This window comes from Temnothorax longispinosus, chromosome 3 (assembly GCF_030848805.1).
Source record: "Temnothorax longispinosus isolate EJ_2023e chromosome 3, Tlon_JGU_v1, whole genome shotgun sequence".
NCBI lineage: Eukaryota > Metazoa > Arthropoda > Insecta > Hymenoptera > Formicidae > Temnothorax > Temnothorax longispinosus.
Window position 1 is genome coordinate 19,673,751 of NC_092360.1, and position 12,888 is coordinate 19,686,638.

The 12,888-nt window shown below is 42.1% G+C and overlaps 1 protein-coding gene across 3 annotated transcripts in view; it reads right to left on the bottom strand.

Annotated features, from left to right (window-relative positions):
* Positions 1-9,821, bottom strand: part of Pkc53e (Protein C kinase 53E) — a 64,687-nt gene extending 54,866 nt beyond the window's left edge. For 2 of the 3 annotated variants that reach the window (XM_071773928.1, XM_071773926.1), the window contains exon 1: positions 8,982-9,821. In XM_071773928.1, the coding sequence (XP_071630029.1) occupies positions 8,982-9,175 (194 nt within the window). In that variant the 5' untranslated portion in view covers positions 9,176-9,821. The remainder of the gene's footprint in view (positions 1-8,981) is intronic. The other variant, XM_071773929.1, reaches the window with a different exon arrangement.
* Between the last annotated feature and the right edge of the window lie 3,067 nt (positions 9,822-12,888).

Genomic DNA, 12,888 nt, shown 5'->3' on the forward strand with positions numbered 1-12,888 from the left:
TTAATCCGTTTTCTTTGCTTGATAAATATATAAATAGATTTATTAAGATAAATTATACTGATTTAATATATGCGGATACAGCATAACCTCGTTGCATCACCTCTAATGCATCAATATTTTCTAAAGAAACATTTCTAAGAAAATATCTCGATTAAATCTCGATTAAATATTGATTAATCACGTTGCTACAATAATTTTAAAAAATTGTCGAGATAAATGATGAAAATATTCCCATATATTTTTATCGCAATGAAAATATATTGGAAGATTAATGTAAAAATAACACGAAAAAAATAATGAGGCGTTTAATTATGTAAGGTTCGTAGCAACTGTATAGCAACGATCGACCATATCACGCGGAATATTTTGCTTCTTATTAATCAAATGTTAATGACACAATATTCGGTTTGTCAAGAGTATAACGTCGCGGTTGTTAGCGATTTACTGCGATCGAAGTGGATCGTGATGTGATTGCTGAAGTGTCCGCGTGTGTTTGGCGATGAAACAACCAGCCGGGATAATTTACTCTCACCCAATCATCAATCACGCGTCGCTAATCGGGGTTCCGATAGAGTATCTACGCCGCCGATGAAACTCATTTAATTTCAGATACAATTTAATTTTCGGCAAAATACAAAATCCGGGGAGAACTTTACGTTCATGTCGACGCAGCAACTCCGGTTTTTTCACGTCTCACTTCATGCCCGATACGCCGAACTCCGAAGGAAAAATGAACCGATAAATCAACAGTATCCGCAAAACGGTTCTCCTCCGCGAAAATGTTTCGTTCTCTATTTTCTTTATCGCTTTAACAGTATTATCGCTTTAACAGTATTAAAATTACACTCGATATCTGAAATGGCACGAGGTCTTTATAGATTTCTAATTATTGTAACATTAGTGATATAAATTACACAAATGCTAAAAGAAAAGTTTATATTTTTTAAAAAGAAATCCTTGTTTTAATATTGTTTTAAAATTAAAAGCTGTAAACAACTGTACTTGTAAACAACTACCGAGCCTGGAGCTGGTCAGGATCGTTCCAATTTTAATGAGGATATAATGTCAAATGTGATCAAGAGCTCCTGTCTAGAGCCACTGTCATAAAGTTGTCGATGGAAATGACTTTTCGTAAGTTCCGGCATCGGGTTGGAAATAGTAACAGCATCCTCGCCTTTAACAAGAGAAGTCGACCGCCCCGTAAGGAAAACTCATTACTGAAGATACATCGAAGTTCGTGCAATGTAATATTAAAACCTCACGTTGCAGAATTAAAAAAAAAAGACCTCGTAAACTAATGTACCTGTAATTTCAATTTAAACGAATTTAATTTAAATGTAAATTTAACGTACGCGCTTTTACCCTCAAAAGCTTTCCAGTTTCTCATTCGCGTAAAATTAGATTTTCGAGCCTAAAACCAAATTTTCGAAATTTCTCGAATTTTCTCTGTCAGATTTTGCTTTTTGCCGAAAAGTACCGGCCACCTATTTTCCGGCTACCATTTCCATCACGGAAAAGGGAATGCGAGTATAGGTCAACAACTGTGAGCTCGTTGCGAACACGTTGGTTGTACATACATATGAAATACTTGTTTGTCCGTGTGCAATGCATGTGTGTGTGTGTGATGTTCGCGCGCTTGTGTACGAAACATGAGACAGTCTGTCAGTGGCAAGTGGACAGAAGGGTCAGATGTTTTGTGCGGCGATTTATAGGGCTAACAATGTAGAGACGCGCGCCCTGATGTACATACATGCGCGCGTACGTATGTCATATTCGTGAGCTCGATATATTTTCATGAAGTGCACGCCAAAACCCCGAACTCTTCAAGGTTACATTTAAACAGCTGTGAGCAGCAGAAAAGAAAATAAGAAAAAGCGACTTTAAAACGACATCGCGCGAAAAAAAAGATTCTCCCTAAGGATGACTACATAAAAGGCAAAAGTTACACAAGTAGTACAGAAAAGATAAAATTTTTAAAAAAAGCTGGTATTAAGACAGTTCTAAAGGTGGATATCTGATTAATTTTTATTAAAAGTAAAGCTTTCGAGGAAAAATGGTAAAAAAAGTTTGCTGTTGAAATAAATAATTAACATTAACTTGCAAGTTCATGTGTTAGATTATTGGTATAACATTAAAACAATGATTTGGAAGGCCACTTCGTCGGCGAGCTGTAGTATTAACCTAGATTGTTACAAGTTACAAGTGCGCTTTAAGCATAGGATCAAGTGGAGTAACTGAGACCGCTACATAAATAGGCCAGCACACAATAAGTTTCCGATAATTAAATTAATAGCTATCATATTTTGATAATCTCGTAACCTAAGTACTACTTTTTCATTTCATAGTATTATATTATATCTGAAAATAATAAATGGAATTTTAAAAACAGAAATATACCGAGTAGTAAAATAAAAAAAATATTTTTAATCATAAAATAAAATTAAATAAAAGTCGTTTTTGAAGATTATAACATTATTGTCCCAATTTACTGATCAGTTTCAATTACGTCAGTCGACTTTGTGCCATTCTTGCGTGTCGCTAAGAATGTCAGTTATGTAACAACAGCACAGCGAAATTAATTGCGTGTGGGACAACTGCAACAGTGTGAATAAATGCAGTTTTTGTCGTTGTGTGGTAGTCAAGATACGAATTAATGGATCAAACGATCGTGTTACGCACGGATTTCCTCTTCGATAAAGTGACTGGAGAAAACCGCAAGACTCGATAATGATATTCGAGTAGAAAAGTGATCGTCGTGAGTCGTGACGAGTTGACGCACATATAAAAAAAAGGAAACCTGTTAAATAAATCTTATTTGCCGTCACATGTGCTGCGTATGTATATGTATGTATGTATATGTATGTACAGAAGTTATGTACGATTAGATCAATACGCGCAAGTAAAACGAACTATAATATTGTTTTATAGTTCGGAAGCGAGAACTCGAACGAGATATGTACAGTCTTTCGCTAACATGGCGTATAATAAGTATTTCAAAAAACTGTTATAAATCGAAGTAATGCGGGTTAAAAAAAAACAGATTGTTCATATAATTGATTATAGTAAATGCTAAAACATAAGGAATATAGTGCCTAATTAGAGCTTCATTATTTTAATTCCAATCTTAACGAATATTATTGATAAAAATGACATTTTTAACTCATCACTTCATCAATAGTCACATTTTAAGTTTTGATTACAACTTAATATACAATTTTATACGCAGTTTTTAATTTTTTTAGTATCATCTAAATATAATCTGCTACATACATTAATAATGATTCGTTCTTTTTTGCACACAGTAATACAAAACACTATGTATATATACATATGTACATAACATGTAGCTATTTCTTGCTGTCGGCAGAATATAGGATATTTTTTCTCTCCTAGCACGACATTGGTTTCTCCGATTTGGCATTGGGATAATAAGATTCGTGAACTCCGAGAAGTACAATCTAAAGTACGGCTAACGATGTCAGATTCGAATGGAAGGTCGCCGGCATAAATCTGCGGGGACCGGTTCTATTAATTCACCATTCTCTTTATTTTTTATATAACGCTTCATCTCGCGTGCCTGTGAATTTTCCTCGAATATTCACTTTTACTTGCCGATATCCGTAGCTTCGTTAACAAGACATTGCGCAACGCCGACGAAGAATTAATTCTTGCCACGTAGCTCTGCCCTACATACGCGATATCGCGAACTTCGTTATTACCTTTGGTATAACGCATCTAATTAAAACTATTCATTCCGTCAGCAAAAAATATAGAAAATATTAAAAATCTTGATAAATATAAAGATAAAATTTATAAATATTACGGCTGATAGCTTGTCGTTCTATTTTTACAACAAATTTTCACATATAAATTTCATACTTTACGAATTCTATTTAATAAAATAGAACATTTCTATTTTTATTAAAATAGGATATTAGAATTTTGTAAAATAGAAAATTTATTAATAGCGATAATTATAAAATTATTCACTTCGATTTATTAGAGATAATTACTCAAAATATTAATAAATATAAAGATAAAATTTATAAATATTACGGCTAATAGTTTGTCGTTCTATTTTTACAACCAATTTTCACATATAAATTTCATACTTTACGAATTAAAATCGAACATTTCTATTTTTATTAAAATAGAATACTAGAATTTTGTAAAATAGAAAATTTATTAATAGCGATAATTATGAAATTATTTACTTCGATTTATTAGAGATAATTGCTCAAAATATTAAATATGACAATTATGTAGGGTTTTTGATATAACAAAATTCGTTTTGTACAAAATACCGCAGAATTTCGTTAATCCTGATAATGAGATATAAAAAAAATATCTAGTATTTTCTATATTCGTCACTTTAACATTGAAATTATTGTTCGTCACGGATCTTCCATTATCAATAATTATTACCAAGAAGATTCCAACAATTTAAACGTGGCTGACGTAAAATAACGTTAGACACAGCAGTTTTTCACAGTTTCTGCGGAAATTAAACCATAGAATACCGGCAAAAGAGGGAGAAATAGAGATATTGTATCCCAAAAGAGATAGACATCCATAAAAGAAGAAAGATAAAAATTAGAGTTTGCGAATTCCGGCAGATCTTACATTTAGTCCTCAATGTTGACATATACGTGGTTAAAAAACAATGTGACTGTATATCTTACTTTTTTGGAACAATTCAAGTGAAAAATATTTCTTACAGACACATTTACTCTGTTTTTTATTCGCTGCACTAATATAACAAAAAATTTCTTTCACATATTCTCTTTGATAATTATTTTGCAATGGCATTCTCTCTTCTCATTCCGTGTCAAATTATTCCAGAAGAGAGTATAGCATGCAAATACTTTGTCAACTTTCACGAAATATTCATTACAACGTTAACAGCGCGTGTCTGGCCTACAGACACCCGGTGGTATGTGTGAACGAAAGTGCAGGCTGGTCAAAAAGGCTGATGCAGGGGTGCAAGTGTATAAGTAACAGGGGCAACCTGGGACACGATACATCGTCATAAAATGCATTTCGTCTTCGCACGATCACGGAATGTCGCGCAACAAATGCGATGGCGCGCGTCATCAATCGTCAGGGTCGGTTGGACACAAATGTGCACGTGGAATGTCAATAATCGCAAATCATGCCGGAACACGGCATTGCCGCGATTTTTTCCGCGAAACACCTAAAATACGATCGCTTTTCGATCGAGCTCGATGGCTATCTTGTTTTAAATATTGAATGAGTTCTTTTCGATTTTGGTTTTTTGCGACGAGGCAAGAAGTCACTTCGCGAAGTCGACGATAAGTAGCGTGCAACCGATAAGTAGTTTCGGCTATATAATTGCAAGTAATAAGCTATGAGTCTTTTCCGACAATCTTGTAATTGACGATAATTTCAGCAAACCTAAAGTTAAAAACATTTCTTCGATAAGAACTAAAAACTTTGTTAGATAAAAATCAATGTGTTATAATTGGAAAATTTAGTAAACTTACACTGAACATATATACGTCAGGATATATAAAATTATTTCGATAAATGGTTGAGAAAAGCCTGGTAAAGATACTCATTCATTAATCTTCCCATCCACAAACTATAGAATGGCATTGGTCGTTGTCGTTACGAATATGATACGGAGTGTCCAAATGGGCCTCTCCTATCTGTTCCGACGTCACGGATGTCAACGCATCGTATATCGCACCAATATCTTGAAATGAAAACAACCAATACTATTCTGTGAGTTCGAAATAGAAGGGATTTATGCACAAACGTTGAACATTCGCCCTTCCCATCCCTTTAGAGAATTTTCAATTTAAATGGGAATCGCGCGCGACTGTAACGTCAACGAAAAAGAATACATTATTTAAATATTTATTAGGTACCGAATCCAAATATCGAGCATGACCAAAAAAACAAGGAGACCGTTGTGTTACTTTTTAAGATGAATTTAGAGATTTTTCTTATTAGAAGTTTTTTAGTAGAACATCCATCAGAGTAATTGGAAGTCCATCTTTCTCTCTCTCTCTCTCTCTCTCTCTCTCTCTCTCTCTCTCTCTCTCTCTCTCTCTCTCTCATTAGCCATTTTAACATTCTTAAAATTGCACAATGTATGCAGGTACACATTTGATGAGAAATTCTCTGAATAAAAAAGACTGTCGTTTTTAATTTTCACATCATATTGATTTCGCTATATGTTCGATTTAACATTTCTGAAGTGTTTTATTTTGAGGTATTTCCTTAGTTTTCAGTTTAGTAACAAAAATAATAAAATTAAACTATAAAACAAGTAATTAAATAATTGAAGCAAAATTGTCACTAACCAAATTATTATTAAAAGTTTATTTATTTTCAGGCAAATTTTGCTCACTTTCCCACAGGTTTGGACAGATACAAATGCTATCGTATTCAGCGAATTCGGATATACAGTGTAAATCGCTTTAGCATTGTATTCTCCGTTTATTATTAGAATGATATAAATCTCAACTTACAATTGCACTATATTGTAATTCTAATACAACGAAATTCCTTTAATTCCTGCAACTTTAATAAAGAACTCGCGATTATTATACGATTAACGCGAAACTTTCTACTTCAGTAAGACATAAAAATAGGACAATAATTGCATATACTAAACAAGTCAATTATAACACGTAACCATCAGAGCGGACCCGAAGTATTCTCATCGCTAAATCGAAAGAGGGTGGACCGAAGGTCCTACCGGGAAGGAAAGATGGGAGGTCGGGCACGTGCGTACGCACTACGCACGCACGCACAGACGCACACAGCATTCGTAAGAAGCGGCGCCGCCGATTTTCCTCGCATCGCAACGGAGAGGTTTCTAATTCGGATAGAGGAAGAACGGCGTGGCTGCGTCAAGGCCGAATCGTTTAATCACAGACCGCTCGACTGACCGGCCCGAAAGCGTTATTAACTGGATTTATGCATCTGTCTGCCTTGACGGGAAGAAGACGGACGGGTAATCTCTGTACCTCATCGTACCGCGTCACGACGCGAGAAGAAGCTGTCGCAGCACCGGCCATGAGAAAAACGAACAATGAAGTTCCGAATAAACTGAAGGATTCGAGCAAATCAATTTTTCGCACGACGATCATTCAATCGGTAATTAATTGCGTCTCTATAAACAAGAAAAGAATCAGCTAGTTCATAAAATTCGCAGGCAAGAGTGTATTTTCTGCGTTTTTAAATCAATAGATGATACTTGTAATTTGTCAAGGGATCGCGATTAAAAAAAAAACAACCTTCCGCGTTAATCTCGTTAGGTGATTGAAAATGGGCGAGATTAACTGAAAAAGGCTGCATTGCCCTACGGGAGTTGAGTGTCTCTGCTTATAATTAACCCCAAACTCCATTATCAATATGCTGTCGAAGGCCCAAAGGTGGCTAGAAGTGGATAGCATGTACAAAAGCGGATTAACTCAATGAAGAGAGAGAGAGAGGAGAGAAGAGAGAGGGGAGAGAGAGAGAGAAAAAGGAGAGAGAGAGAGAGAGAGAGAGAGAGAGAGAGAGAGAGAGAGAGAGAGAGAGAGAGAGACACGTTTTTTTTTCTCCGTCATGTTCCGAATAATCGCGCAATTTCATTGAAAATTTCTGCACGCCACTTTCATCCCGATAATCGAGAGAATATCGGATACAATATATGTATACGGAGTAAGGGTATTAGGGAAAACGTGATATTCAAGTGATCAATCCGTGAACCTGTTAGCTGCATCAACATTAATTGAGTTACTAATTTTAGAATGGCGTATCGTTCCACGTTCCATATGCCACCGCCGCGATTATCAATCTCTCGTTATACGCGCGAGATTGTAAATAAAAACTCGCGGCGTAAAAACCTACGATTGACAAAACATTGAAGAAGAATCAACAAACGGGCTAAAATTAGCGTCGTTGATAGTCAAACACGTAGATCGTTCCCGATCTCGTTCCGATGTCAAATATCCGAATAAAGCGACGGGGATGTCGATTACAGTTGCCATATGTACAGAGAGGATTATTTAAATTTTTTAAATATAGGTTGTCGGGTCATCGCTTTAAAAAAGCACGAAGGAAAAGGGAAGCATCGACCGTTCGAGAGAAAATATTCATAGACCCTCTCTCCCCTTCGATTTTAACTATAAAACTTTACCTGAAGAATCAAGAATAAGGACGTGTAATTTCGAATAATTTTAAATTACAAGTGCCGATCAGGGGCAAAATCGAAGTTACAAGTGCCGATCGTCTTTTGTAAAAATCGATCGGGGAATGAATGAGAGCTCATGAACGTTCCTCGTCCGGAGCAGGCCTGTCGATGCAAGCCAAGCCGTCCCGTGACGAGTTTTCTCCCCGAGGCGTTCACCTACTCTTCTCCCGGGGATGCAAACTCGATCGTTACTGGAACGCATCCGACGCATAGACACGTTTACGAGAGAAGAGCGAAAGCGTGCCAGGCGCGCATACCAGCTCTCGCCGCGCCGTATATTTTCGGGAACGAACGTTCAAATAATAAGGGGCTAATGATAGTAACGACTGTAACAGTCGCAAAGACCAAAATACGAATAGCAACGTGCGAATGTTTGCGCGCCGTTTCGGGGAAAAGTTACTTGTTGACGAATTGCTCCCTTTTCGTTTGGAAATCAGATCTTTAAAAGACAAAAGTGTCATTTCTTTAGAGTTTAGGTTTAGAACAAGATCTTTCTTTATATCCTATTCTCTCTCGAAGCAACGTGTTATCTTAAAAACAATGTCAACGTTCTTTGGTTCTCTCTAATGTAACAGTCGAATAATTTTGTCGAACAAGTCATTGATCTCTGTTATGTCGCAGATACATAACGGGAAGAAAAATTCAAGTCATCTAACCGACGCATCCCGAGGCAATCGGTAATAAACAACAGAAAGCGTGCGAGTTGGCGCGTCACATCATTCACGTCGGATGACGATTGCGGGGAATCATGACACAGGGTGTCTGCACTTACCATATGAAGTCCTTGCAGTGGCTGCAGAAGGTGGGCTGCTTGAAGAATCGGGGCATAAAGCTGTGATTCTTGACCATGTAGATATTCTTCTTCTTGAGGGCGCCCTTCCGGCCCCGCAATTTCTTGCCGAAAGCGGTGTTGCTGTAGTCGGGCCCGAAGGAGTCATCGCACGTGTAGTCCGGATCGTCCGCCATGATTCCGCCGCTGTTGCTGCTGCTGTTGCTGCTACTATTGCTGCTGCTGCTGCTGCTGCTGTTCCTGTTGTTGACCAGCCGATCGACGATGAATCGACTCGCCGACGACGTCGACGTCGACGGTGCCCGGGTGTCACACGCGGGCGGCTCGTCGCTGGGGACGACGCCGACCTCCCTGGAACCTCGGTCAGTTCCCGATGTCGCGTTCTACTCTCGATATTTTCTCAGTTACGCGCGCACGGAGCTGTCGTTCCGCTCTTCGACGACGATCGAACTCGCACGGAGTGGTGACCGCGCGCGGGAGCTGTCACACGGCTCCGACGACCGACGACGGTGTGTCTCGCGCGTCGCGCGCGCGAGGCTTGACGGACGGTGAGGAGGGAGAGCGCGCCCGGTGGGTGGGGAGAATTGGAGAGAGCGAGAGAGAGAGAGAGAGAGAGAGGGAGGGAGAGAAAGAGAACGACAGAAAGAAACGACGCTTTCGACGTCGGCGCGCGTGGTTCTTTCGAGCCGTCCAGCGTGTCCTGCGACGTCCGACGTCCGATCGAGTCTTTAGGTGCCAGATAGCGTATATACTCTCTCGCCGCTCCTGAAGCACGCACGTCCTCTCTCTCTTTCTCTCTCAGTGACACGTCGGCTCAACGACGGCTCCTCTCCCGGTCCCGTCGTTTCCCCACCCCCCCCTCCCGCCTCACGGTTACACCGGGCGCTGCGCTTTCGCGCTGTCGCGCTCCTTCTCTCCGCTCGTCCTGCTCCGACTTTAGAGAGTCTCCTCCCTTTCTCTTTCTCTCTTTCGCTCGCGCTCTCCTCGTTGCTCCGCAACAGGCACTATCTCCCTCTTTCTCGCGCGCTCGCCCGGCACCGATCGCTCGACTTTTCTTTCTCTCTCCCTCCCCCTCTCTTTTTCTGTCTCTCTCGCCGCGAAGTGCGCACCTTGTCGTTCCCTTTCTCCTCTCGCTTCCGCCACGCTCGTGCTCGTAATAGCAAATACTATACTACTCCTACTACACTTGCCCACTTCGTCTCTTTTCCGCTCACTCCCTCTGTCGGGCGATCTCACAATCGGCTCTCCTTGTCCAACGCCCACCTTTCCTTTTTGTCGCTCGCGCTCTACCGTTCGTCCGCACCTTTCTCTCGCTCCTCAGCGACTTTCTCTCTTTCTTCCCCTCGCTCCAATTTCTCGTCGTCTCGCTCCCGCCGCCGTCTCGATCGCCTCGCGCCTTCCTCGTCGCCGCCGCGAACCGTCCGTCGTCCCCGGCACCTGGTTTTACCCGTCGCGCGATGTACCGTCGTCTCCCTCTATCCCTCCCGCCGACCCTTTTTTCCCCCACCCCCGACCGCGGCAGACCGTCCTTGTTCGTTCCGCGGCGCGACGCCGTGACTGCCGCGCCTCTGTTCTTTTCTCTCTTCCCCCTTTGGCCGCGCGCGCGCAGGTTACCCGATAATTTTAGACTCTCGGCGTAGTGGCTAGTGGCTCGGCACAGCACCAGCACTAGCCACTGCTCAGCCTGCGCTGCGCACTCGAATATCGACATGCGACCGACGGCGGGGCGGCGGCGGCGGTGGCGGCGGTGGCCCGCCGACGAGACCCGCCGCGAGCCGCACGCGACGCCGAGATCTCGGTGTGAAAGGTGGAGAAAAGGTGGAAAGGGAAGAGCGTATGACGTTTCCGCTTTCTTGTGCTCCGCTTCCTTCCTTCCTTTCTTTCTCAACTGTGGACGTCCGGGTCGTGCTCTTCCCTCGTTCTCCTCTTCCCGCGCGGAATGCACCCCCCGCCGGCCACGCACCAGCAACGAGTCGGAAGAAAGAATGATGATGCTGCTGCTGCTGTTGCTGCTGCTGCTGCTGATGGTGCTGCTGGTGCTGCTGCTGGTGCTGCTGCTGGTGCTGCTGGTGCTGCTGGTGCTGCTGGTGGCGGTGGCGGTGGTGGTGGTGATGGTGGTGGAAGCTCGACCTCTGCCTTCATCCGCCTATATCCCGATTTTTGTATATGTTTCTCTGTCTCTTTCCCTCCCCCTCCCCCTCCTCCGCTCTCAATCCTTCTTACTCCTGTCTGTTTGGCGCGGACATTCGGTCGCTGGACCGAAGACAGCGCCGGGACCTACCCGTGGAGGAGACAGAGGATCAACCCCTTCGGCCGGGCGAATCTAAACGCATGATGCGCTCAACCGGACGACCGGTTGCCTCTCCGTCGCGAGTAGTGGTCGCGGCTGCCCGATGTCAGACGCATCTCACATCCCACCCCACGCAGACTTACAATCGTAGCATCTCCCTGGCGCATGTGTTAGTCACACATTTTGGCTACTCACGGTCCGCCGCGATCGCGGAAGAGAGATCCCCGAAAGGATGGCCGCGATGTCTCCTTGAGACCTTATCTAATTTCTCACGTGTCACAACTATCGATTCCTCATCTATCCCGTTCTATTTTTTAACCGTAGAATATCCCGCGACATTCGCGAGCTGTTTACGCACCTATAGAATGTTTACTCTAATCAATTTCGAGTCGGTACGTGGCCCTCTTCAACATTTTTCGACAACATAATTAATGTGTATCCAGCTATAAATTACAGATATAAATGAATCTATCATAAATCTCGCTGCCGACATCTGTTAATATATACAGATCCAATTTCCCGCAAACGATCCCTATTTCAAAATTTTTTTTTGTATTTTTTGTATTTAGCGCGCCTCGTGCGAACTCATGCATTTCGCAAAAAAAAAAGAAAAACATTAATATCAGATAAGATAGGTCTCAAGACAAAACGGACGAGCGGGATGATAATGGAATCGACGGAGATTTTGCCAAGAGGGGGGGGGGGGTCCTTCCCTTCTCTCATCGTGCGTTAAAGGAATGCGCGATCGTATATATATCCGACGATAATACGACTCGTGCGGGATTAGCGCGGGCTTCCGCCGGGTTTCACTCGGAGGCTGGCCATCGATCTGCGGTTTCATCCCCGCAGGAAAACGCAGAAACCGGACCGAGCCGTACTATTTAGGGTGGCGCGAGCCGCGAGACAGAATCCGTCGCCTCATCTCGCTGTCCTCCGCTACGGCGCGCTTCAGATTGGAGGCACGAGCTACGAGCTGCAGCTTGATCCTAAGCCGGTCAACTGGAAAGTCTGTAATCCAAGTTGTGACGCGCGCGGGTCAATAATACCCCCGGGCTATTTTTAATAACGTGACGACCATGCACAGAGACTTGTACGAGAGCGCGCGCGCATAGACACACATTTACGCGCAGTATACATCATCTGTGTGAAAAGCATGTGCACACTTTGCGTCCCGGAATGTCTGCGGGACATCCCGCAGGACTGTCGGAAGACACCCGAGCGGTAAAAGTTCACCCGGTTAAAGACGAGCTCTTTGCGCGTTCTACGCTTTTGCGCCTCGAGGAGATCACCGTCCAGTAAACTATCCAGCGACCGCGTATGTCGTGATGATTAATAATTACACTGCAAATCTAAGTGTGCTTGCTATTTTTACACGCATAAACGTTTAAAAATGACACATCAGACTGAAGCTCTTTTTACATGTGTTTCTTCACGTGTTAAGTTACGTCATTTAACACGTTTAATTATATTAAATTGAAAGTTAACACATACAATCGCATTAAATGACGTGATTTAAAACGCCAAGAAATGTGTATGAAGAGCTTCAGCTAGAACAACACACTTGGATTTGCAGTGTAACGTTAACGTCAGTGTCAGACA